At 39.8% G+C, this 23,297-nt stretch overlaps 3 protein-coding genes across 3 annotated transcripts; 2 read left to right on the top strand and 1 right to left on the bottom strand.

The window, feature by feature from the left end:
* The first annotated feature begins 296 nt into the window (after positions 1 to 296).
* On the top strand, positions 297 to 5,223 carry mcm6 (minichromosome maintenance complex component 6). The gene is made up of 18 exons (XM_041993750.1): positions 297 to 529; positions 661 to 807; positions 1,012 to 1,122; positions 1,211 to 1,298; positions 1,394 to 1,555; positions 1,656 to 1,821; positions 1,906 to 2,054; positions 2,133 to 2,283; positions 2,386 to 2,527; positions 2,622 to 2,763; positions 2,844 to 2,951; positions 3,104 to 3,259; positions 3,361 to 3,489; positions 3,639 to 3,803; positions 3,930 to 4,050; positions 4,154 to 4,360; positions 4,513 to 4,652; positions 4,739 to 5,223. Exons 1-18 carry the CDS (start codon positions 432 to 434, stop codon positions 4,847 to 4,849), a joined length of 2,493 nt encoding a protein of 830 aa, XP_041849684.1. The 5' UTR covers positions 297 to 431; the 3' UTR covers positions 4,850 to 5,223.
* A 112-nt stretch (positions 5,224 to 5,335) lies between these two features.
* On the top strand, positions 5,336 to 8,041 carry si:ch73-71c20.5 (DUF4748 domain-containing protein). Its single transcript, XM_041993063.1, has 3 exons — positions 5,336 to 5,402; positions 5,578 to 5,824; positions 7,601 to 8,041. Exons 1-3 carry the CDS (start codon positions 5,360 to 5,362, stop codon positions 7,770 to 7,772), a joined length of 462 nt encoding a protein of 153 aa, XP_041848997.1. The 5' UTR covers positions 5,336 to 5,359; the 3' UTR covers positions 7,773 to 8,041.
* LOC121644831 (protein lifeguard 3-like) lies at positions 7,912 to 23,065 on the bottom strand. Its single transcript, XM_041993062.1, has 12 exons — positions 22,766 to 23,065; positions 17,489 to 17,803; positions 17,176 to 17,252; positions 12,186 to 12,250; positions 12,061 to 12,114; positions 11,912 to 11,962; positions 11,781 to 11,820; positions 11,017 to 11,054; positions 10,814 to 10,901; positions 10,636 to 10,731; positions 10,489 to 10,542; positions 7,912 to 9,036 (listed from the first exon to the last, which is right to left on the bottom strand). The coding sequence occupies exons 2-12, from the start codon at positions 17,796 to 17,798 to the stop codon at positions 8,887 to 8,889; spliced, it is 1,023 nt and encodes a 340-aa protein (XP_041848996.1). The 5' UTR covers positions 17,799 to 17,803; positions 22,766 to 23,065; the 3' UTR covers positions 7,912 to 8,886.
* Between the last annotated feature and the right edge of the window lie 232 nt (positions 23,066 to 23,297).

Raw genomic sequence — 23,297 nt, forward strand, 5'->3', positions numbered from 1 at the left:
GTTCAATTTTGTTTGGAAGCTAGAAACTGCACAAATAAATTACTTAGTCATTTATGTTTTTGGCTAATAGCGTGCGCATGTGCAGCATAAAAAGACAAACTAACTAGAAGCCACTTTTTTTATTTTGGCTTGGTTATTTTTTATTTTATTATTTTTTCCACCTAAACGCAGGAAACGTGCAACAGATATACACGCGGTCACGTCCTCTCTGACGACGTTCTCATCTCTGATTGGCTACAAAGCGGAGAATATTTACATGGCAACGCGGATTGGTCTAGTGTGGCGCGCCAAATGTCACGTGGCCTTGTTTTTCGCGCGAAACTGAGCTCTGTTGTCAGGACGTTAACGTGTTGGAGTGTGAAGAGGAGCTGTCCTGTGGAGAAATCTTAAGTTTCGTTTAATTTTACCACAGTTCTATTGTGTTTCGCAGCATGGATGTTGCTACAGTAAACGCAGAGAATGCCGGAGCAATGGTGAAAGACGAGTTGGCTGAAAAATGCCAGAAGTTGTTCCAGGCTTTCCTCGAGGAGTAAGTCGACCTGCAACAGACGTTATTCTATTGTCGGCGAGTCGTCGTGGGGGTTTACTGGTCCAGTACAATTTGATCGGCTTCTTTTCGTATGTCTGACCTGTTTGTAATGAGGATATTTTGTTGTGCAGATTTCAGACTGGAGATGGAGAGGTGAAGTACGTCCGGGAGGCCGAGGAGCTGATCAGGCCTGAGAGAAACACACTGCTGGTGAGCTTCACAGACCTGGAGGGCTTCAACCAGGAACTGGCTACAACCATCCAAGAGGAATACTACAGGTAAGCCAAACACAAGGTCATGCTAATCGGGCTAATAATGACAACCTTAGTTTGAATCCTGACAGCGCTGAAGAGAGCAGCTGAATTTATCCAGAAGGATCATGCTGAGCCTCAAATATAAAGTTTACATATTATCAAAACTGCATCACAGGTTAAACCATCTGCTGGATCTGCTGATTAAACAGATGAATATTCCATTTTCAGAGTGCATCCATATCTCTGCCGGGCAGTGCGTAACTTTGCTCGGGATCATGGGAATGTTCCTCTTAACAAAGAGTTTTACGTTGCCATTGAGGATCTGCCAACCAGGCACAAGTAAGATACAAAATGATCTTAAGACAAGTCGGTTTTCATAGAAATTACCATACAAAATTAACAAATGTATTTATCGTGTATAATTTAGGATCCGTGAGCTCTCCTCCATGCGTATTGGCACTCTGGTGAAGATCAGTGGTCAGGTTGTGAGGACACACCCAGTCCACCCTGAGCTGGTGAGATATTCTGCACCAATAACAGATCAGTGACTGTTGCACTTGAAGTAATGTTGTTTTTGTTCATGATGAATTTTAAAATGCTCTGGTTGCAGGTGAGTGGGACCTTCCTGTGCATGGACTGCCAGACTGTGATCAAAGATGTCCCTCAGCAGTTCAAATACTCCCCTCCAACTATCTGCAGAAACCCCGTCTGCAACAACCGCTCCCGCTTCCACCTCGACACACACAAATCCAAGTTCATAGACTTTCAGAAGGTAATTAGACAGGAGACGTTGGTCTGTGAGGTTGAAGTTGTGTGCTGATAAAAATGTCGGCCCTTAAGTTTCTGACTTGTTTTGATCTGTGTACGTTCAGGTGCGCATCCAGGAGACGCAGGCGGAGCTTCCTCGTGGTTCAATCCCTCGCTCCCTGGAGATCATCCTGAGGGCAGAGGCTGTGGAGACGGCTCAGGCTGGTGACCGCTGCGACTTCACAGGGACCCTTATTGTTGTACCAGATGTGTCTCAGCTCAGCACCCCTGGTATGTTTTTAATCTCAGTCGTTACAGTACTTGCTCATATTAGTAGTTTTTACCTTTTATGACCCTCTGCATGATGTCATCCAGGTATTCGAGCAGAGAACAGCACCCGTGTGCCTGGAGGTCCTCAGGGATTTGAAGCAGAGGGATTGAGAGGACTGAAAGCTCTGGGAGTCAGAGAGCTGTCCTACAGACTGGCCTTCCTGGCATGCAACGTGGCCCCGACCAACCCACGGGTAAGAAGCGCACACTGATCCTCAAACCATTTTCAGAACAAGCCTGGAGTGGAATTACAACTTCATGCTTTATTGTAGTTTGGAGGTAAGGAGCTGCGCGATGAGGAGCAAACAGCTGAAAGCATCAAGAGCCAGATGACAGAGAAGGAGTGGGAGAAGGTGTTTGAGATGAGTCAGGACAAGAATTTGTATCACAACCTGTGCACCAGCCTCTTCCCCACCATCCATGGTAAGTGATCAGACTTCCCCCTGAGCCTTTTTTTCTCAAACCATTAACGTTAATGCTTTATAAAAGTGCTTTTTAGCTAAATGTTGCAAATGATTGATGCAGGCAATGACGAGGTGAAGCGCGGTATCCTGCTGATGCTGTTCGGAGGCGTCCCCAAGACGACCATGGAGGGAACTTCTCTGAGAGGAGACATCAACGTTTGCATCGTTGGAGACCCGAGCACCGCAAAGAGCCAGTTCCTCAAGTATGGGAACATGATATAAAACTCCTTTTCTGCTAACTTGCATCCAGATTGTTTACTTCAAGGATCTTTTAAAAATCTGAAACTCTGTGTTTAGGCATGTGGAGGAGTTCAGTCCCAGAGCTGTGTACACTAGCGGGAAAGCCAGCAGTGCTGCAGGTCTGACGGCGGCAGTGGTCCGAGATGAGGAGTCACACGAGTTTGTCATTGAGGCTGGAGCTCTGATGCTCGCAGACAACGTGAGTCTACAAGATCTAAAAGACCCTGACAGATGAATGTAGCTGCATCCTGTGATATTAACAGCCATATTCTCCTTCAGGGTGTTTGTTGCATTGATGAGTTTGATAAGATGGACATTAAGGACCAGGTGGCCATCCATGAAGCTATGGAGCAGCAGACCATCAGTATCACCAAGGCTGGAGTCAAGGTAACACATCAGATCCAAATGACTACATGATCTCAAGTAAATTTGCATGTTGGTTAAGAGAAACTTTTACCAAATACAAGCTGAAGTTCAGGACTTTTCAGTCACCTGCTGCAGAATAATCAGATTTTATTTTTTATTTTTCCACCGTCTAGGCCACCCTGAACGCTCGCACGTCCATCCTGGCTGCTGCCAACCCTGTGAACGGGCGTTATGACCGCAGCAAGAGCCTGAAGCAGAATGTCAACCTGACTGCCCCCATCATGAGCCGCTTTGATCTCTTCTTTATTCTGGTGGATGACTGTAATGAGGTGCGTGAATACAGTCCTAATGTTTAATTTTTTTTCTCTTATTAATGCTGTAAGCCAACCTCTGACCTTATCTACGCTTTTTGTCAATCTGTATATCTCAGGTTACAGACTACGCCATCGCCAGGCGGATTGTGGACCTGCACTCACGTGTTGAGGAGTCAGTGGACAGACTTTACACCCTGGATGAGATCCGTAGATACCTGCTCTTTGCCAGGCAGTTCAAACCTAAGGTCGGTGTGTGTTCAAGAACCACAAAAACATTCAAGACTCCATATTGGTTCATAGTTGCTTTGGTGGGGTTTGGGGTATGTTTTTATGACTCTGAGCTTAGGAGCTTATAGGTTCATAATCAATCCTTGTGTGCAATATACCTTCATAGATCTCCAATGAATCAGAGGAGTTCATCGTGGAGCAGTACAAGCGTCTCCGCCAGCGTGACGGCACTGGAAGCGTTTCCAAATCTGCCTGGAGGATAACGGTGCGACAGCTGGAGAGCATGATCCGACTTTCAGAAGCTATGGCTCGCATGCACTGCTGTGATGAAGTATGTACTATCCCAAAAACACAAAAACTCCCCAAAGACTTTTAATATGACAATGAAGGAAATTTCTCACAAGCATCCTACGTTGTAGAGAAACCTGATATTTGATTTTTCACTTCATGGCTGCAGGTGCAGCCCAAACATGTGAAGGAAGCCTTCCGTCTTCTCAACAAGTCCATCATCAGGGTGGAGACACCTGATATCAACCTGGAGCAAGAAGATGAACTGGAGGAGGAGCAACAAGAGGAAGGTACAGTACAAACTATACACACACCATACAAATATACATGATGCTTTCAAACACACCTTCCTGAAAATGAACAAACTTAATTTCCTGTTGATGTATTTTCCAGGCAACAATATTCCAAATGGAGTAAATGGTGTAGATGGCCCTGCAGATGGTATTAACGGTCATGTCAATGGTATTAATGGTCACACTGATGGTGTGAATGGCCACGCTGAGCCTGGCAGCCAGCCCAAACCATCTCTCCGCTTGTCTTTCTCTGAGTACAAACGCATCTCCAACCTGCTGGTCCTGCATCTGCGCAGAGCAGAGGATGGTAAGAGGCTCTTCTCTTACTCTCATTGTATCTTTGCCTTCTGAATTTATCTTGGTAGTTTGTCACTATGGTGTTTTTTTTTTTTTTTTTTTTTGACTTTTTTTTTTTGACTTTTTTTTTCCTCCACATTTTTATTACTGTCTGTGTTGCAGCTGAGGAAGAAGAGGAGCTGAAGAAAACTGCAGTGGTTAACTGGTATCTGAAAGAAATTGAGTCTGAGATTGACTCAGAGGAGGAGCTCATCAACAAGAAGGGTCTGATAGAGAAGGTTATCCACAGACTGGTGCACTACGTGAGTAAAATGTTTGCAGAAATTAAGTAAGATTAAACAATCTCCAAATGCAGGCCTGTCTGTTTACAGTAAATCTGTTCATGCAGGATCACATTCTTATCGAGCTGTCTCAGGCTGGGCTGAAGGGCTCCGAGTCAGAAAGCACAGAGGGAGAAGCTGTTTTGGTCGTCAACCCCAACTACAATCTGGAGGACTAGACTTTCCCTTACAGCTTAAAACAATACACAATGTTCACATTGTTTTACTGGTGTGTGTACCACATGCATGCTAAAGATGTTGGAGATGCTGTTAGGTTTATTTGAGTTAATCTCAACTGTAAAAAGATGTAGAAGCTGAGGCTATGAAGAAAATTAGGATGTTGTAAATATGCTGCTTTGATTCTTCATGTTGTTCACTGACTCGATGAAACTTTTGAAACTGTGTAATTGCTGTTTGTTTTGCATAATCGTATATGGGAGACAAACACCAAGATTCACAAACATAGTTTAAAGTTATATTGTTTTGTTTTTTGTAATATTATGACAAAGAGAACGAGGAATGTTGTTTAAACAAATAAAAATGTTTCTGTAAATACCCGTTTTTTCGTATTTTTGCGACGTTTCCAGTAATTTAATAAAAGCAACATGTTAATTTTGTCCACTAGGTGGCACCATAGTTAACTTGAATAAAGCAGCACTAGTGCGCATGGCTGTTGGCAGTTATCAAACATGGCGGCCTCCTGTGTAAGAATTATCCGAACAGCACTAACAGGTAACACACTTGACGTGCAGTGTAACACCTAATAAACAGATACAAAAAATTAACAATGGAAATATTAATCAACGTTTTTAAAAGAACACATTAATTTTCCTTACATAGTTCGACTAAAAACAACAGTTAAAGTCAGTATGTATCACATCGGTTGAAAACTGAATCTGTCCTCCAGGGATGCACCTTGCTCCCGGTCGGTTGTTTCCCTCTCAGCTCAGCAGAACACCGACAGTATGTCAACGTTTGCAGCTGCATGTCTCCCCCGCTGCTTCCCTGTGCAGCTCCAGTGCGGAACCGAAGAAAAGCACCCAGACAAACACTTCAGCGAAAGCCCAAGAAATGGAAACGGAGGACATCGAAGGTCCTGAGTACATCCCCAGGAGAAAGGCTAAGAACCCCATGATGAAGATAGGTTATGCCTGGTGAGTCTGCTCCTCTCCCCTTTATACACATCTGGTAATAAACTGAACAGTGAATATGTGATTGGTAGTTCAATACTGTCAATAATGATCTCTGAAAGAGTATTTAACTCATCTTTAGGATAATAACTAATAATTAGAGTGTAACTGACTTAGTTAAGAAAAAAGTATTCAGTTTATATGATGGGAACCTCACATCTTGATTCAACAAGTTGGCCCTGTAAACATGTTGTTGACACTGGTGTTAAACCATGCTCAGTTGGTACTAAAGGTCCCAAAGAGTGCCAAGTGAATGTCCCTCATATCATTACACCACCAACCTGAAGTGTTGATACAAAGCAGGATGAATCCAAGCTTTCATGTTGTTACTGCCAAATCCTGGCCCTACTATCTGAATGTTGCTGCTGAAATGGAGATTCATCATATTAGGCGACATTTTCCATCTTCTCCACTACTGCGGTTTTGGGCACTTGAGTCCCGTTGCCTTTAAAATAAACTCCACCCAGTCTGCCCATTCTCCTCTGACCTAAAAAGGGCATTTTGGTCCAGACAACTGCTGCTCATTTGTTTTATTTTTTAACCATTCACTGTAAACACTAGAGATGGTTGTTTGTGAAAATCCCAGTAATCAGAAATTTCTGAAATAGTCAGACCAGCCCACCTGGCACCAACAACCCCCTTTTTCCCCTGATACTGTTAAACGTCAGTAAGTCATCTTGTCCATGTCTACATGACTAAATGTATTGAGTTGCTGCCATGTGATTGGCTCATTAGCAATTCATGTTTTCAAGTAAGTGAACTTCCAGTGTACCTAATAAAGTGGCCAGTGACTTTGTCTCCGAAATGTTTTTTGTGATGGAGAATCTAGTCCAACAGATAGATCTAAAATCTCCAAACATTATTAAACTGTGTTGACTTTAGTGATATGGAAGCAGCATCATGTGATAAGCATGATTTTCATACTGGTCATATTATTCTGTTATTCTCTGTGAAGATGAAAATGTTTTATTTTCATACCTCCTCTACCCAAGAGTCAATAATTACACTCTGGATTGGCAGCTAGTCCACTACAGGGCCAGTACATTCTACTAATTTACAGTTACTTTTTGGTTCTTTTAACAATTTCCATCCATTTCTGTTCTAGTTTGTGCCTAAATTTGAACTGTTGCGAGGCTTTAGACCAACAATCTGGACTAACGGGAGATGCTCACTTGCATTGCTGCTGTAACACTGATATAACTTTCATCTATCCATCATTAGTTTGATTTGCTCCATCAAATATATAGTAATCATGAACATATTTTACTACAGTATTACTGTATTTGTGGACACTGACAGACAATATAACGATATACCAGGTTTTGATAATTGAAGGAAATTTGCTGGAGAGAAACTGAAGGGCACCACTGCATGATAACATTAAATTTGGATGTCTTTGCGGTGGGGACCTGGTCTGGTGGGTTTTTGCATTTATGGTGTGGCACCAAAATTAATTAAAAATTAGGGTATCTGTTATTTGTGGTATTCTTCAGAATGTCCAGTTCTATACTCAAACAAAATGTGACAAAATATTAGATTGTATATCTAAATATACTATACATAAATAAATATATAACGTATGGTGGCTCAAATATATGTGCAAGCATCTGTACAGGTTAATGACAGCTATGTCATATTTAAAAAGACTTCACTTTATTTTAATGTCTAAAAGCATTAACATACTATCCTGTCACATTGTTACACTGCACTTGCTGACTCAAATATCATTTCTCCATCCAGGATGATTGGTCTACCCACGGGAATAATCGGCTTCATCCTGGCCAAGAGACAAGTGGACAAAAACCGACTGAAGCAGCTAAAGATCAGACAGAGGATGAAACAATCAAATGAGGGAGATTATGAAGGGAGTCGCTACCGCCACCATGCAAAGGAGCCTAAACTGGACCAATGATACATATCCGATATGATTTCTATCGTATCCTGGGTGACACTTGGACTACTGCTGAAAGACTAATATTGGTTTAATGGAAGAAAACAAAAGGTTTATATGTATATTTAAACAAAACTCACCACTGTATATGAACCAGATAGAAACTCAGAAAAGTCTTTATTTGATATGAAAAAGCAAACAGATTTTCATTATGAATGATATGTATAATTACACCCCCCACTTACACTTAGCTCTGTGCTTTATATGCTGAATTGAGTAAAGGTTTGTATGTAACTTTGCTTTGGTATGTTTATACTTTGACGTGTGGATGAAGTTTTGGACACTTTGGCTGGAGCTCTGTTCCACAGATCTAACACCATGGCACCGAATGTGCTGAACAGTGTGGAACCTCACCATGCTAGCACTCAGTCTGCCTACTGTCTGACTGACTGAACATTAAAATAACAAGCACAGATAACAATATTATCAAAGCTTATAGTCTACAACCCTGTACATAATGTAAACATCTTTTCTCAGAAGCATTTTTACAGTAATTTAGTAAGTGAAGGTGATTATAAAGTAAATAGCATAAACTAAATAACTAACATAAAGCAACTATAGCAGAGATGACGCTACTGCTGGTAGTAAATGTCCTTCAGGGGTGGGTGTGACCTCTAAAGTACTCACTAATTTTGAGTATTATTAGTTTGGGATTCTGGCCACACATTTTGCACCTTAAAGTACAGCCAACCATAGAGGTGTCATCTGTGTTGGCAACTTTTCTAAATCTTCATACAAAAAAAGATAAAAAGGATTTAGGTTGCACATGTTCAAAGAAAGAAAAATATATCTAATGCAGTAAGAGAGGAAAGAAAAAAAAATCAATGCTACTGCGGGCATTCCAATATGGTTAGATATTTATATTGTATTAATTTCTTTAACTTAACGTAAGTTGCTTATAGCCGATATAGACAAAAATACAAGTATAAAAAAGGGCACTTTTCATGTGCATATGTTTAACCTACACCAACATTTACAATTTAGCCCTTTGACTTTTTGCAAATGCATTTCGATTTTTACTGAGAAAAAAAAAGTTTTAAAAGAATCAGAATGGTTTTGCTGCAACAGGGTAGTTTCATTTTGTGGATGCGCCGATAATTTGCAGAAGGAAGAGGAAGATCTGGATGATATCAACATAGATGGAGAGTGCGGCGAACACATACTCCTCCGGGCTGATGGAGTGCTTCCGGTTCCCGATAAGTAGTTGTGTGTGGTAAGCCAGGAACTAAAAAAAAAAAAAAAAAAAAAACAGAAATTTAGTGTCTGAAAAGGACAGCATAATAGAATATAAAGTAGAAAAAAAAGAACAACAACAATTTCAACAAGTTTGTGTGAAAATATAACAAACATCTGTTCCTTACCAGGTTTTAAAATTATATACATGGAAGTTCAGACGAAGAAGGGAGGACATTGTCTTACACACCACTGCTTACTGAACAAAATCCAAGACAAAATGCTGAAGAGGTGTATGAAAAACTATGTCTACCCTTAGCGCTTCCATAGGATTAAACAGGTTAAGTAGAATCCAGGTGCTGCAAATGCAATGTACTTGATTTATTAATAGTAAGGATCAAGTGTAAACACATGTAAAAAGCAGACATTTTGCCAATTTACTGGCCCGGAGCCTTCAGGTGTGTTAACAGTGCCAAGGAGGAAAGACATCAGCACTGATCCTAAGCTGTTGCTGTCCATTAATCAGGGACAGATTATAAGCCCACTTCCTGCCTCTCACCAAACACAGTTTCTTCACTGTGTTGTGTAAAGGATGTGAAGAGTTGTCCAATATGTTCAGTAATTTGTGTAGCAGCATTCTGAATCACGGCATCGCGTAAATGGACTTCAGCTTCTTGTCCATCACTGATACACCCCACAACTGCAGTCAAATGGTGAAAGTACAGTCCCTTGTGTTGCTCCTGTGCTGCTGACCACCATCTCAGACACACAACTTTTCAGTCTCACAGACTGTGGTTTGTTAGGTAGTCATAAATCCAGGTGGTTGTGGAGGTGTTCACCTGACATTTATGGAGCTTCTCACATAACAGTGCAGACTGTGTTAAAAACGCTTGAGAAATCCAACAAGATGATCCTAACAGTGCTGCTTGAGAGTGAGCTCTCTGAAGCAGGTAGTCAAAGCCCATTAACCTAAACAAACTGTAATAATGTGTTTAATTGCTTATTAGGGTTAACTAATGTCAGTCCTTCAAGGACTTTAATGATATTTGAAAGATTATGTGGGAAGCACTCAAGAGAAGACATCACAGTAAGTTCACCCCAAGTTCAGAGTAGTCTCAGTCACTCCAGGCCTCAGCATGTTGAATGTCAAAGTTCATGACAGTAAAATCAGAAAAAGACTAAACAAGTATGCCTTGTTTGGAATGGTTGCCTGGATCTACTCTCTTAAAAAAACAAAGGCAGGACAGCTTAGATTTGCAGAGTTAAATCTCAAAGAACCAAAATGTTTCTTGGAAAGATGAGACCAAAGTGGAGATGCTCAGCAACATGTTCGGTTAAAAGGGAAACAACATTTCAGTGCAGACAAATCAATTGTCAAGCACGGTGGTGGAGGGGTGATAATATGGGCTTATTTTTCAGTCACGGGATCTGGCCAGCTTATAATTGACCCACCATGAACTAATCTGTATACCTCTGTTTTCCATTTCATACATAAAGCACTCACCATGGTGAATACTATGGCTCCTAGAGCTGCATAAAGCATGTGAAGCCAGAGAATCTGCAACAATAAACAGTGGTTAGGAGACAAAAACAAAACAAAACAAAAAATCAAGAATTAATGTTTTTCTTCATCTTATCAGCTCTAACTTACATATTTGAAGGACAGGACGATGGCTGTAATGATGCCAGTCACAAACATCACAATCCCAAGAACGCAGAAAAGGCCCTGGCACTTAGTGAAGTCGACCTAAACAGTGTAACCACAGACAGAAGAAATGCGCTGTAGTTATTTAAAGCTGGTGAACCGTGACAGAAACACTCAAACACACCTTTGTCTGGAAACAGAAGACGGTGACAGCAATGCAGACGACGGCAGTGATTCCCAAGGCCAGAAACACTGCTTTTGTGTCATAGTAGCTAAAAACAAAGAGAAACACACGGTTAATGGTGATGATGGAAATATCTGGTAATTTCTTTACATGTTAGCTGTCTTTTTTCCTCTCTTTGAAATTTTGAGTGTGTGTATTTTTACCTGGATATGGACCCAGTCATGTAGGACAAAGCCAAAGTCTGTGTAAAAATAATAAATGTTGAGAACTTTATGTATAATCTATCATATACAGCTAGAGTTAATTAAATGAATAATAATAATAAAACACTTTTTCCAATAATAAGACTGGATTGAGCCAAATACAATTTAAATATTCAGTCAATATACATCAATAAACTGACCGATTTAAATAAAAACAGAAATTTCTTAAGGGGAGGAATGCATCTCTTGTAAATAAGGAATGTTGTTTTATAAGACTAAATGTAAAATCTCAAATAATCACTTCCATTAAAAGACAAAACTGCTCCATACTGAATGAAACAAACTTTATACTGTAATTTTGCACTTTCTAACTGAACCTAACAAGTCCAAATAGATGTTTACATGTTCCATATCTTTTGGATTTGCAATTAAAGTACTAGCCAACATGTTAGTGTTATGAATTTTGCTGTTTGAGCTGTTAAAATAGAGATACCTAAAAAAAAAAAAAGAAAAAAAAACAGTGACTGGCATGTGGTGACACACCACTTGGCTCATGTACAAGAATATCTAATAATGTAGGCTACTGGAAATCTGCAGTTAAAAAGCTGAACTGAAGTATTTCAGTCCAGAAACAGAAAACAGATTTGATTCCTGTCCAGGAAACATGTCTTATCATGTCTGTGTCACTTTAGCTCTTAATTGTGTGTCTCAGCCGTCGACGATTCTAAAGATAAAAAAAACAAAAAACAAACACGTCAACTCACAAAGATGAGCAGCAGAATGACATTCCATGGGAACTTCCTCCTGCACAACAAAATAAAGTGTTTACAGGACAGTTTCAGTATTAAGTAACATCAAGTAAGCTTTATCTGTTCACATGTTTCCTGGTGCTCACCGGGGGCCCTTACAGCAAACCAGCACAAGGTGGGTGATGATATACACAGCACTAAAATGACAAAATAGAAAAAAATCTTGTATAAAAGCTATTATCACAGAAGCATATCATAACTCAGGTTGGTGAAGTTACAGAAGAAGGAGACTTACTATGAGGCCCAGTACACGGCTTGGTTTCTCTGTACAAAGCTTCTGACAGGTTGGCTGTGGGAAAACACAGAAGTTAAAAGTGGGAATTGCCCGTAATGAAAGTCACAATTACTCACTGTACTCACACAAATGTGAATACGGCCACGATGGATGTGGTGACGAGGAGCTGTGATGCAAGAATCAAGTAGACCTGAAAAACAAGCACATGCTGTTTCAGTTTCTTTTTCTAAAGCCACTCCTTTGTTGTTGAGTTTTAGTATGCACTTTACTTTTCAATAAATCTTTCAGTTATCATTAATTTCACCCTTGATCTTATCAGGCCATAGCGTGTTTTTCACACAGTTTGAATTTGAATTTCTACTCTACTGTACAGCCCAGACATATGAAGACAATACAGGAGATTCTTGTAACATGCGGTAACCAACAAAGTCCTGTTGACCCAGATAATTACATAACAGGTATTTATTGTTAAATATGGTGATTCAGAACATACCCACATCCACAAAAAGTGTGTATACTTATGTAGCCAATGGCATAAATTGCATGGATTTTTCTACACACTGACTTGCAAACTGTGTACACTTCCTTCCTTCAGACCATGTGGTCAAATGGTTTATACCAGACCACAGTTTGTGTAATGTTTACATGATACTGTGCAGCTGAAAAGGAAAAAAAAAAGCACCAGAATTGTAGGATAAACAAAATTTCATGTGAATAGAGTAGAAACAGTTTTCTTTTTTAGATTTTGCTTCATACAGTTAATGTGTGCTTTTGCCCTAGGGCATACATTTTCATAAAAGAGAAGCATTATTGTGCACAGCTTCAAATATCTGCTGAAAAATATCTGTGTGCACATTTTTGCTCCAGATCTTTGTACGTTTTGATATTAATTTTTCTTTAAAACGAGGTTTGCATTATTTTTTTTTTTTTACTGTATCTCACATACAGAAAAGTTCAGACACTTTTGCACACAGTATTGCATATAAACATTTTTTAAAGGCTGTGTAGACCTTTATGTAGACCTACCATATCTCGTCCAAGGTGAATGCAACAAGCACAGTAACAGAAGCATAAAAATAATTGACCCTCTGATTGTTAGAACACCCACTTTAGCTCTTAAGCTGCAGCAGCAACTGGTTAGAAATGGGTAGAATAAACTAGCTGAACTGGAGTTCAGCTACTAAGATAAAAGTCATTAATTTAAGCCAGTTGAAATATGAACAGATACTCAGCTGTTCAAAATCATGCATGTAGTTTATGAACCACACCTCATAATGATGATCAGGAATTTTGATTTGCATAAAACTGAAAAGGAACATAACGTGCTCTTAGATAACTTATCTAATATCAGTCTACAGTTTGAGATTATACATGTTGGTCTGTGGCTGCTCTTCCTACATCTGTGAGTTCAGCAAAGATGACTGAAAAAACATGCAACAGTATCCTAAGCGAGGTAAAGAGAGAGAAAAAAAAGCTTTCAGCACTTATTGTAGTCAGTTAATGTCTCTGTTCATGGGTTTACTAGGCAGCATATTAGCATGAAGCATTTATGAGATGGAAGAATGATGAAAGAGAAGCAGCAACTTTCCAGAAAAACACCACTGCAAACTTGTAGTGTCCCATAAAGCAGTGGTTCCCAACCTGGGGTCTGGGACTCTCCAAGGGGTTCTCCCAAACAGCACAGGGAGTCCCCGAGGCTTTGAGCATTCAGAGCTATTGTGATTAAAAATCAAGACCATGTCTACACAAAGATGAGGTGAAGCTGAAGTCTTTTTTTAATTATCTGGGGCCTCATTTATAAACATTGTGTACACACAAAACGGGGCCTAAAGATGTCACTTTTTGCACAAAGGTTGTGATTTATAAAAACAAACTTGATGGGAGAATGTGCACACCTGTACAAAAACTCTCAACCTTGCGCATGAGCATTTTGGAGATGGGATAAACTGGCAGCACAGCTGGTGAGATGGTGAATTCAAGCCACATTCATCTTGTGCATTTAATCATTCATATCTGACTTGTAGACCCTTATAATTATAAACACAGAGACCTGCAATATCATAGATGTGTTCCTGGATGAAGCCGTCCATAAGCACTCATGTAAGAATTACAGTTCAGTATCTTAATACGTATATCTTCAAATTAGTTAGCGATGGCACTTATTGGTACATTCATTGTGACAGGGTGTGTCGTAATTAGTGTAATTACTGAGTGAACATATAAATACTCCAGTGACACTCATGCGTAGGCTTCACAGTGGATGCGCTGTCCCTGCTTGCAGATTATGCCAATCAAATTTTATTTATAGAGCACTTTTCAAGCACAAAGCAACACAATGTGCTCTACACTACTGTGTGATGAAATCATGCACTTATGCCCACGTTGATATTGTTTGATGAAATTGTGATGTTTGTATTTAAACAAAATGACTTACAAAAACTAAAAAAAACTTAAAAAAAAAAAAAAAAAATTATATGCACTGCCTCTAGCACTACATGACAGCACCTGGGTCCAACTGGACTCCCAGCAGTCTGACTATCAGTTAATCATGACGTCCCATCTTGTTTGAATTCTTACTTGTGTTGTTCTTACTCTCAAATGTAAGTCGCTTTGGATAAAAGCGTCTGCTAAATGACTGTAGAATAGAACAGAATAGAATAACAAACTATGCAAAATAAAAACAAAATGTAACAGCCTTCACACATCAAATATGACAAAAAAATAAAAAAGCATAATCGCACGTACAAAGCGCATGCACACTCCCCCCTCCCGCCCATACCCCATTCTGTACAAACATGAACTCCCATCACTAATAACTGTCTCTGAACTGAAAGTAAGTATGAAAATAATAATAAAATAAAAACAATGGCAGGGTCAGGATGGAGAGAGTTTTGAGAGAACACAAAGATTTCTTGGCCCATGATGATGAATGGCTGTAATGCCGATTTAGATTCCCTTGAGCAGTGCTCTTAGATCTATATGCTGAACTGGCCTAGTGTTAAATCGACTGATCCGCCAAAGCTGTGCAATCCCGATGAATCTGCAGCTGTTGGCCACTATCTGCTTTCTGGCAACTGGCTCTTTCCTGCGGGACCAACAGGAAGGAATGTTTTTAAGATGATCAAAATTCTATCCTCATGTCTGGAACAAATCTCTGCCCTCCCCGAGCCCTCTAATACCAGCTGTTTTGAATGGCATTATTAAAAAGACTACTTGATACATTAAGTTTTCTTACACTGTGGGAGAACAGGCCAACATCAAAAGGCAATTTTCAGCAATGTCCTGCTTCACAAATGTATTCGGTGTGATTGACTGCACTCATATTGCTATAAGGGCACAGAGTGAGAAAGAATTTGCCTGATCTGTAAAAATGTACAGTATCAATCAATGTACAAGTTATTTCTGATTAAAACATGGTTCTGAATGGTTCTAATTTTGTGGCCCGGTGGCCTGGGTCAACACATAACTCAGCAATGAAGGGGATAGACTGCAGGCAGGCGCTGAGAGTGATGGCTGGCTCCTTAGTAAATAAATACACACTATACTTACAATTAAAACCTGACTTCTAATAATTATTTTGTCACTTGCTGGTCACATTGGCTCCCCCTGCCGCGCTGGCACCTCACTCCATTTGCAAACCTTGTAAAGCGCAGGGGAGGTGGCTAATGTGGTCTAAGTTTGTGCATGTGCTGTTGAAGAGCAAGCCTTCTCAAACACTGTTGGTGTTGTTTGGATGCATCAGGGGGCAGACTACTGTACCATCCTAAAAAGAAGTGCAGAATAATCATGGTGTGTGGTGTGCTGCACAATGTCGCACTGAGGAATGCCAATTCTCTTCCACCCTCTCACCATGAGGACCCTGATGCATGGCCACCTCTCCGATATCAAGAGTTTCAACAGGGAGCAAGGCTGCACAAAGGTGTTATGCAGTTCTTTAATGAGCTAAAGATTTCAGATAAAATGCCACACAATATGGATTTGTTGCAGTTCATCCCAAATTTCCTTCACCGCACTGATTGTGTCTCTTTGTGTTTGCAGGACAGCGTCCTTCAGCACCGGCCACTTCCAGGTGCGCCATGCGCTTAGGGCTCTCTTGTGCTCGGGAAGGCCATCCCTGCAGCCTTTCATTTATTTGTGCTTCCACCACTGTGATCCTCAAATAAAATGTTTTTGCAAGCCTCCACCTCACCACACCTCAACTTCAGTCTCCGTAAAGTTGTGTTTTCTTGTCTTCTCGGTTGCTATGATTAAACTTAAAATGCCACAGATCAGCTGGCTTACTTAAAAACATAAGGTATTTTGCATCGACCATTTATGGTAGAATGTGGGTGTGTAGGGGTGGGGTATGAGCCAATTTCACCTACACAAACCTTCAGGGAGAGTGTGATTTATATCGGGGAAATTGCTTTCACCTATGTGCATGCATGGTTTTATAAATCTGCTTTACTTAACTTTGGGTTTTGGGCACACGTACACTTTTAGTAAGGATCTAATACACAGTTTTATAAATGAGGCCTCTGGACATTTTGCTCGCATGGAACATGCATTTTGAGAGCCTGAAAACCCCAAACGTTTTTAAACCAGATCCCAAAGTGAAAAAATGGGGTAATAAAATCCACTATACAACATTTTAACACATGTATCCTTAGTCAATAATTAAATAAACAAATAAAAACACTACAACTTGTGCATCCAACCAAATCCATTTACTGGGGTTTCATGAGGTCAGTGAGCTGGTGGAGCTACAGTAGTAGAGCACTTCATGTCTATCCGGGCAATCTGGATTTTCAGGGTAGTAAGGCTATTTGTTCAATGAACTTTGGCTTCATCAAGAACAGGACTCGGCCAGAAAACAGTATTTAGGGTGAGAATCTCACCAGTGAAAACATAAATCCAAACATGGTTTCAGCATGGCGTAGGGCAGGAGACCCGCCACATTTTTAGCATCTACATGAAGAAGGTCCTCAAGAAAATAGGTTGGGAACCACTGCCTTAAAGCATCCTGACAACAGATTATTACATGGATTTCTTTTCTTTTTATGGAGGTATGTCTGATCCATCTACCAGATACACATGAGACAATAAGGCTGAGTTCATTGTGGTTTACGACTTTACCTTTCTGATGAAAGCGTGCCGGATGCTCAGATCGTCCCAGCCGCTGCCATGAGCAGCAAACTCATCACCCATGTCATCTGTGGAACAGAGCTGAGTTCAGCAACTACAACACACCTCACCGTGATCAGAGAAAGGTGCTTGTATTCATGAATCCAAATATAAACAAAACATTAAAGGAATGTTTGGATATTTGGGGAAATTCACACATGTACTTAAAAGACTGACATCCCTGTCATTTGTAAAAAAAAATAAAAAAAAAGGATTTAGGTTAAGAGGCTTTAAGTAAGAAACTGGTTAGCAGGTGCAGTCTTACCAGAGCTCAGGACACCTGATGGTATGGTAGGTGGGATGACCGGAGGCATGGGAGGTGGGTTAGGGTAGCCCGATCCTGGAGGCCCACCATGTTGAGGCTGTCCCTGGTAAGGTCCAGGAGGATACCCCATTGGCTGGCCTGGGAACAGAGGGACATTTGGACCAGTAGGGTAGGGAGCAGAGGGCTGGCCTGGCTGGGAACCACCATAAGAGGGGAAGCCATATGCAGGGGGTTGTGGATAACCTCCACCCTGAGGTGCGTACATTGGGCCATGGGAGTCGTACCCTGGAGGGTAGTCTGACCTGGACATGCCACCTATGGAGAGGAGGAGATGCAATAACTCTTAACACCACGTTGACAATATTCCTAAAAAAAGGTTAGAAGCTAAAGAGTGAGACAGGATGACAGCAGGACAACTAGATCAAACTTAAATGAGAAACTACACATATATTTGTGCTGCATTTTCCTACAAATTTAATGTAGCACAAGTTACTTTAAAGAATGTAAAAGCAAAAAGACAATAGAATAAAAAGCATTAAAATTAAAACCTTAAACTACTTTTCTTTTTAATAAGAAAGAAAACACCTCAATATAACGAACTAAGAAAACCCTGTCACATCTTTATCAAATAAAATTCATAGATCAGAAATGAAAAAAGACTAGAACTACATATAAGAATTGTGAAATTGCTACGGTCTAAAATCCTAAGAAGCTACCTTCACAACAGAATACGATAGACTTCATTGTCCCCAAAGAAACATTTGTCTTGGACTCAAGTGCTGTAAGAATAGCTACCTCAACTTAGCAAGACGTAGACAACAGTAAACTACTGTAATATACTTCCAACCACACCAACAGAAGTCAAACATGTTGCATCATTTTTGGGATAAAAACAGAAAAACAAAAAATAAAAAATAAATAGTCCCAAATTAGATACTACACTATCCGCGTGGCCATAAAAGACACTATTTCAAATTATTAAACTTTGTTATAGAAATGGGGACAAACAGCTCAGTTTGCATGTAGGAACTTGATACCTTCTACTAGAAAATAAATTAATAAAAAGGATTAAATATCAAAGGAAAATATATTTTCTCATTTGAGGCTAGATTAGAGAAAAAAAATATATGAATCAGATAATAAAACAATGGCAAAGTAAACAGAATTTAATTAAAAACAAGACAACAATTGTAACAAAAATACACACATACCAAGAACTAAAAAGAGCTCAATTTCATGGCTGGACAAATAAACTTAAACGGAGTAGTTGAGCGATTCAGATTATTTATTGTTATACTTGAAATGAGTGATTTTCATGACTTATCAGCAGAAAGATTAACGTCTGAGCTTCTGATCTCATTTAGACAAGCAAGAATTACATAAACTTGGTTTCCCTCCACATGGCAGACATGTCTGTATTAAAAAAAAAGAATGAACTATATATCCAACAGCTGTGCAGCCACGCAGGAAAACCAGTAACGAGACATAAGCTCCCGTAACACTACAATAACAATAACGCTCTCAGTCTGGCTACATCTACAAAAATATTCTGGCTCCAGCACAGCTGGAGCTGCATCTACTCTGCATTTTATAACAGAAAATAAATAATCCATTATCATCAAATTGCCTTAAGCCAATATATACCACCATGTGTACAAATACAAATAAACGATCCTGCCATTTGGGACAATGGGGGGAAAAAAGGAAAGAAATACTGTCAGTGTGACGTCACTGTGTATAAATTATATAACACTTAGGCTGGATAATAACAGAGTTCTGGCTCAGTGTCAACCCACACAAGAGCTTAACCTCCGAGATAAACGGGAGATTGTAAAAGGTCAACAGGATCATGTGGTTTTTATCAACAGTAACCACCAGAGTCTCTTAAACAACGCATGGACCTCATCACTGAGTTTCTATTAATAAATACACAAATACACATACAAAATGTAGAAGCAATCAAACTACAAACACTTAACCTAAACGAACCTACGGTTAACATGTGAAGCATTTAAACATTTCTCAAAAGAAAATCATGTTTTTTTTTTAGTTTACAGTTGATAGAAACCACATAAAAAAATCAGGATGCCTTTCCTAATATGTTCTTATTTGCTTTGTGATTTTCAGAGATTCTAAAAGCAGCACAGCTCCATCAATGAGGCGTTTAGGGGAATACACCAGTGAAGGAATTTCAGTGCTGGCCCCGCCTCTTGCTGCCATTACATCACATCACAGCACCCAGCAACAGGCAGAAAACATTCACTGGAAAAGTCCAGTCACACAAGGAACAACAGAGCTGATCATTACTGGTCACTGAGACCGTTTCCAGAAAAAAAAAGGGCTTCAGGTTTGAATGTGTTTGAGCAGGAGGGTGTAACTTTGCTCTGGGAGAGTCGGTTATAGCCAACAGAAACTGACTTCCATGTCTACTTTGTATGTATGCATTTAACAATTACTGTTATATGAATACGTGTTTCTAAGTGCTGCAGTCCTGATAACAGAAGCTGCTTCTGGAGAAGCTGCAAGGCCTCGTACACAGAGAAATCCATGTGTTCGGTCATGTGAATTATGTCATGGATAGAAAAAATAACAAAAAATGCCTCACAACAGCTTGAACTGGTTCAACAGAACTTAACAGATTGTTCCTTTTTTGGTGAAGTTTTTATATGACTTGTAAACTGATGCTGCTGTTGAGTAAAAAGCCACAAAATGTTTTCGTCATTGGCTTCTTCAATTCAAGGCTTGTTAATCTGCAACGTGACCAGCTGCCGACTTGGTGACTGCCAAACTTGAAAGGCGTGTTTCTTTTATTGTAGTTTCATTATATTTTTAAGGTGCGTCAGTTAGTGTCCATGTACTGTGTAGGAATGTTCAACGTGTGATCAAAAGCTACTGTAAGAAGACTTCTTTGTTTTGTATCTGTATCTTTCAGCTCTGTAGTTACTTCAATAACCTTTGTAATAAACAGTGTAAATGACTTTTTTCTTCTCGCTCATTTCAGAAAATACTTTACATACTAATAGCTAATAAAAAAAGCTGAAGACTACTACCATGGAAAGTTTCACTAAGTGACATGTTAAACTACTTTGTGGTCAACGTTATCATTTTGCAGCCAGCTTTAGTTAAACAGGAAGTCATGCTTTCCTCCAACACACAAAGCTTTTGGACTAATGGCAGACATTTATATTCCTTTTACCAGAACAAGAACAGGCCTTTAGTACAGTTTTGATGCTGGTTCATTGAAGTATCTCAGTCAGTTAACATGCAAATTGCTGAATTACACTACTCACAAAAAGCTGGGGCTGTTTAGCTTCATGAATGATGCCAGAAAGTACCTAAAATGGACTATAACTTTTACAGGTGAACTTTGACTTTCTCCAAACTGTTGAATGCTTAATGTTTAAACACTTATTGCACAACATACTGAACTCTAACCTGGTCATTTACTGACAAAACAAAAAACAAAAATGTCTGAATCATGAATTTAGTAGTCTACTAGATGTTTTTATTCAACGACAGCTTGTATTTAACCAGTTCTCTTCATTATATCATTCGCTTTGTCATCATCAGACGGAGACAACACCTCATACATGACAAGCTGTTGAGACATTGGTGGTTTAGGTTGTGGTATACTTACCACTGGTGTTAGCTTTTGTTTCAATAAATTGTTGAAATTAAGTAATTACCATTGTATGATTCTACATAACGTCCTACATTCCTGATACACCACCAGTACAGCATAAACGTTTTACATTTTATGTAAATTTCACCCAAAAGCTGAAAGTCCCAAACTTTTTGTGAGTAGTAGATAAACATCCATCCATTATCTCCTGCTTATACTAATGCAGGGCTGCAAGGGGGCTGGAGGCTTTACATAAGGATGGGGTAAACCCTGGACATTAGCAGGTCAACACAGGCAGCCCTGGATCCCCCCTCACTGCCTCTCACAATAACCTAACTGCAACAGGAGGTTGGAGTTCTTGGAGAGCACCAGGAACCTCCATGCTGTTAGGTGTTGACAGTGCTAACCACTGCACCATATGTTAGATTCCTGACAAAGAATCTCTAAATTCTTTCACTTGAAATTCAGACTTAGTATTTCTGAATTCGTACTTAAAAATTCAGATGAAAATTTTAAGAGCCACCGTTTTGAAATTCAGACTAAGCATCTTACTTTTTGGACTAAAAATTTTAGAATTTGGACAAAGCATTAGTGTTGGACTAAGCATCTCTGTAGTCGAACTAAGCTTATATTTGGATTACGCATCTCAGAATTTGGACTAAGCCTCTTCGTATTCTGATTAACCATCTTAGCATTCAGAGTAACTCAGAAATTGGACTAAGCATTAGTGCTGGACTAAGCATCTCTGTATTTGAACTAAGCATGTTATAACGAATCGTGCGTTCCAGTTGTCCTTGGAATTACGAGGAATTCTTGCCAGAAATTATGAAGTGAGCTCATTTTTCTGAATGGTGAACTAGTAAGTTTCAGTGGACAGATTCCAGATTTAAAGATGGCTGCCCACAGTACCACTTGTAGTCCATTGTTGTCTTTATTAAAATTCTTTATATTTTTGTCCATTACGTTTAGTGTAAACAGCAGCGAGTTGTGCTTATTGATAATTATGCTGATACGGTGGGCTTGTTTGTGAAAAATTACATCAATATGTGATTTATTATCATTATGAAAAAACTGCTTGGTCTCATGGTGCACGTTTTTACAAAAGGTTTTCTAGTTTTATACGGCGTTTGTATGCTCACAAATAGGCTGTTTTGGAGGCATTCATTTTTTCCGAGTTGGTGCAACTGGAAAACAAGACTACCTGGTAATGACGTCACCTACTCTTGACCAATCGGACAACTGGAACGAACCATTAGAATTCCAAGATATTACAAGGTGTTAAAGCAGTGTAGATACTAACTTAGAATTATGATCCACTATAGCAACTGGGCATTAACTTTAACAGCTAAGGCCAGAGTAAGCGTTACACGTTTTAGTTCATATAAAAATAAGAAAATGTCTGTGTGACTTTAAAACATTCAAACATCACACCCTGTTCACGAGGACAGGACTAAACCTCACCCAACAAAAGGCCTTTTCAGGTGTGTAACTGCAGCCCACAGCTACACACGAAAAGAGCTCAGTGTCCCCAAATTGCAACGAATCTGACCAACGGATTTAAGCGGCCATAATATCCCCACGTCTCGTACGTAACCCGTTGGCTACCCGTTAAACTGTAAACTATATCATTTAAATATATCATGGACTCGGTTTACCTAATTATAGAGGTCCACCTGGTCGTAATTATCCCACGAGTTATCTCCCCAGCCGTCAGTCACGTCTTCTTCGCTTAAAAAAAACACACACACTCAAATATTAAAACTTCGGGACGCGACTCGATGTAAACTTCCTCAGCAGGTCTGCCAGCTGTTCTCGGGCCTCTCTCCGGGTTTGTTGTCTCCAATACTTGTTTCCGTACAGATGTAAAGCAGCAGTGAAAAAAGCTTTCCTGGAACCGTGCAGAGGAGAACTGGCAGGGTGGAGTCCGGAGGAATCTGTCTCACACACACACACACACACACACACACACACACACACACACACACACACACACACACACACACACACACACACACACACAGAGTGGTTGCAACAGGCGCTGAGTCATGATCAACAGGAGCTATCATATTTCTAAATAAAGGTGCATTACAGCTACACGTGCATCTGTCTTCACTCGCATTTCTTTTTATCTATCACTTTAGTTTTTAATATATTTTCTGGATATATGTATAAGAAAAAGGGGAGATG

The sequence above is a fragment of the Melanotaenia boesemani genome, chromosome 8 (assembly GCF_017639745.1).
Source record: "Melanotaenia boesemani isolate fMelBoe1 chromosome 8, fMelBoe1.pri, whole genome shotgun sequence".
Lineage (NCBI taxonomy): Eukaryota > Metazoa > Chordata > Actinopteri > Atheriniformes > Melanotaeniidae > Melanotaenia > Melanotaenia boesemani.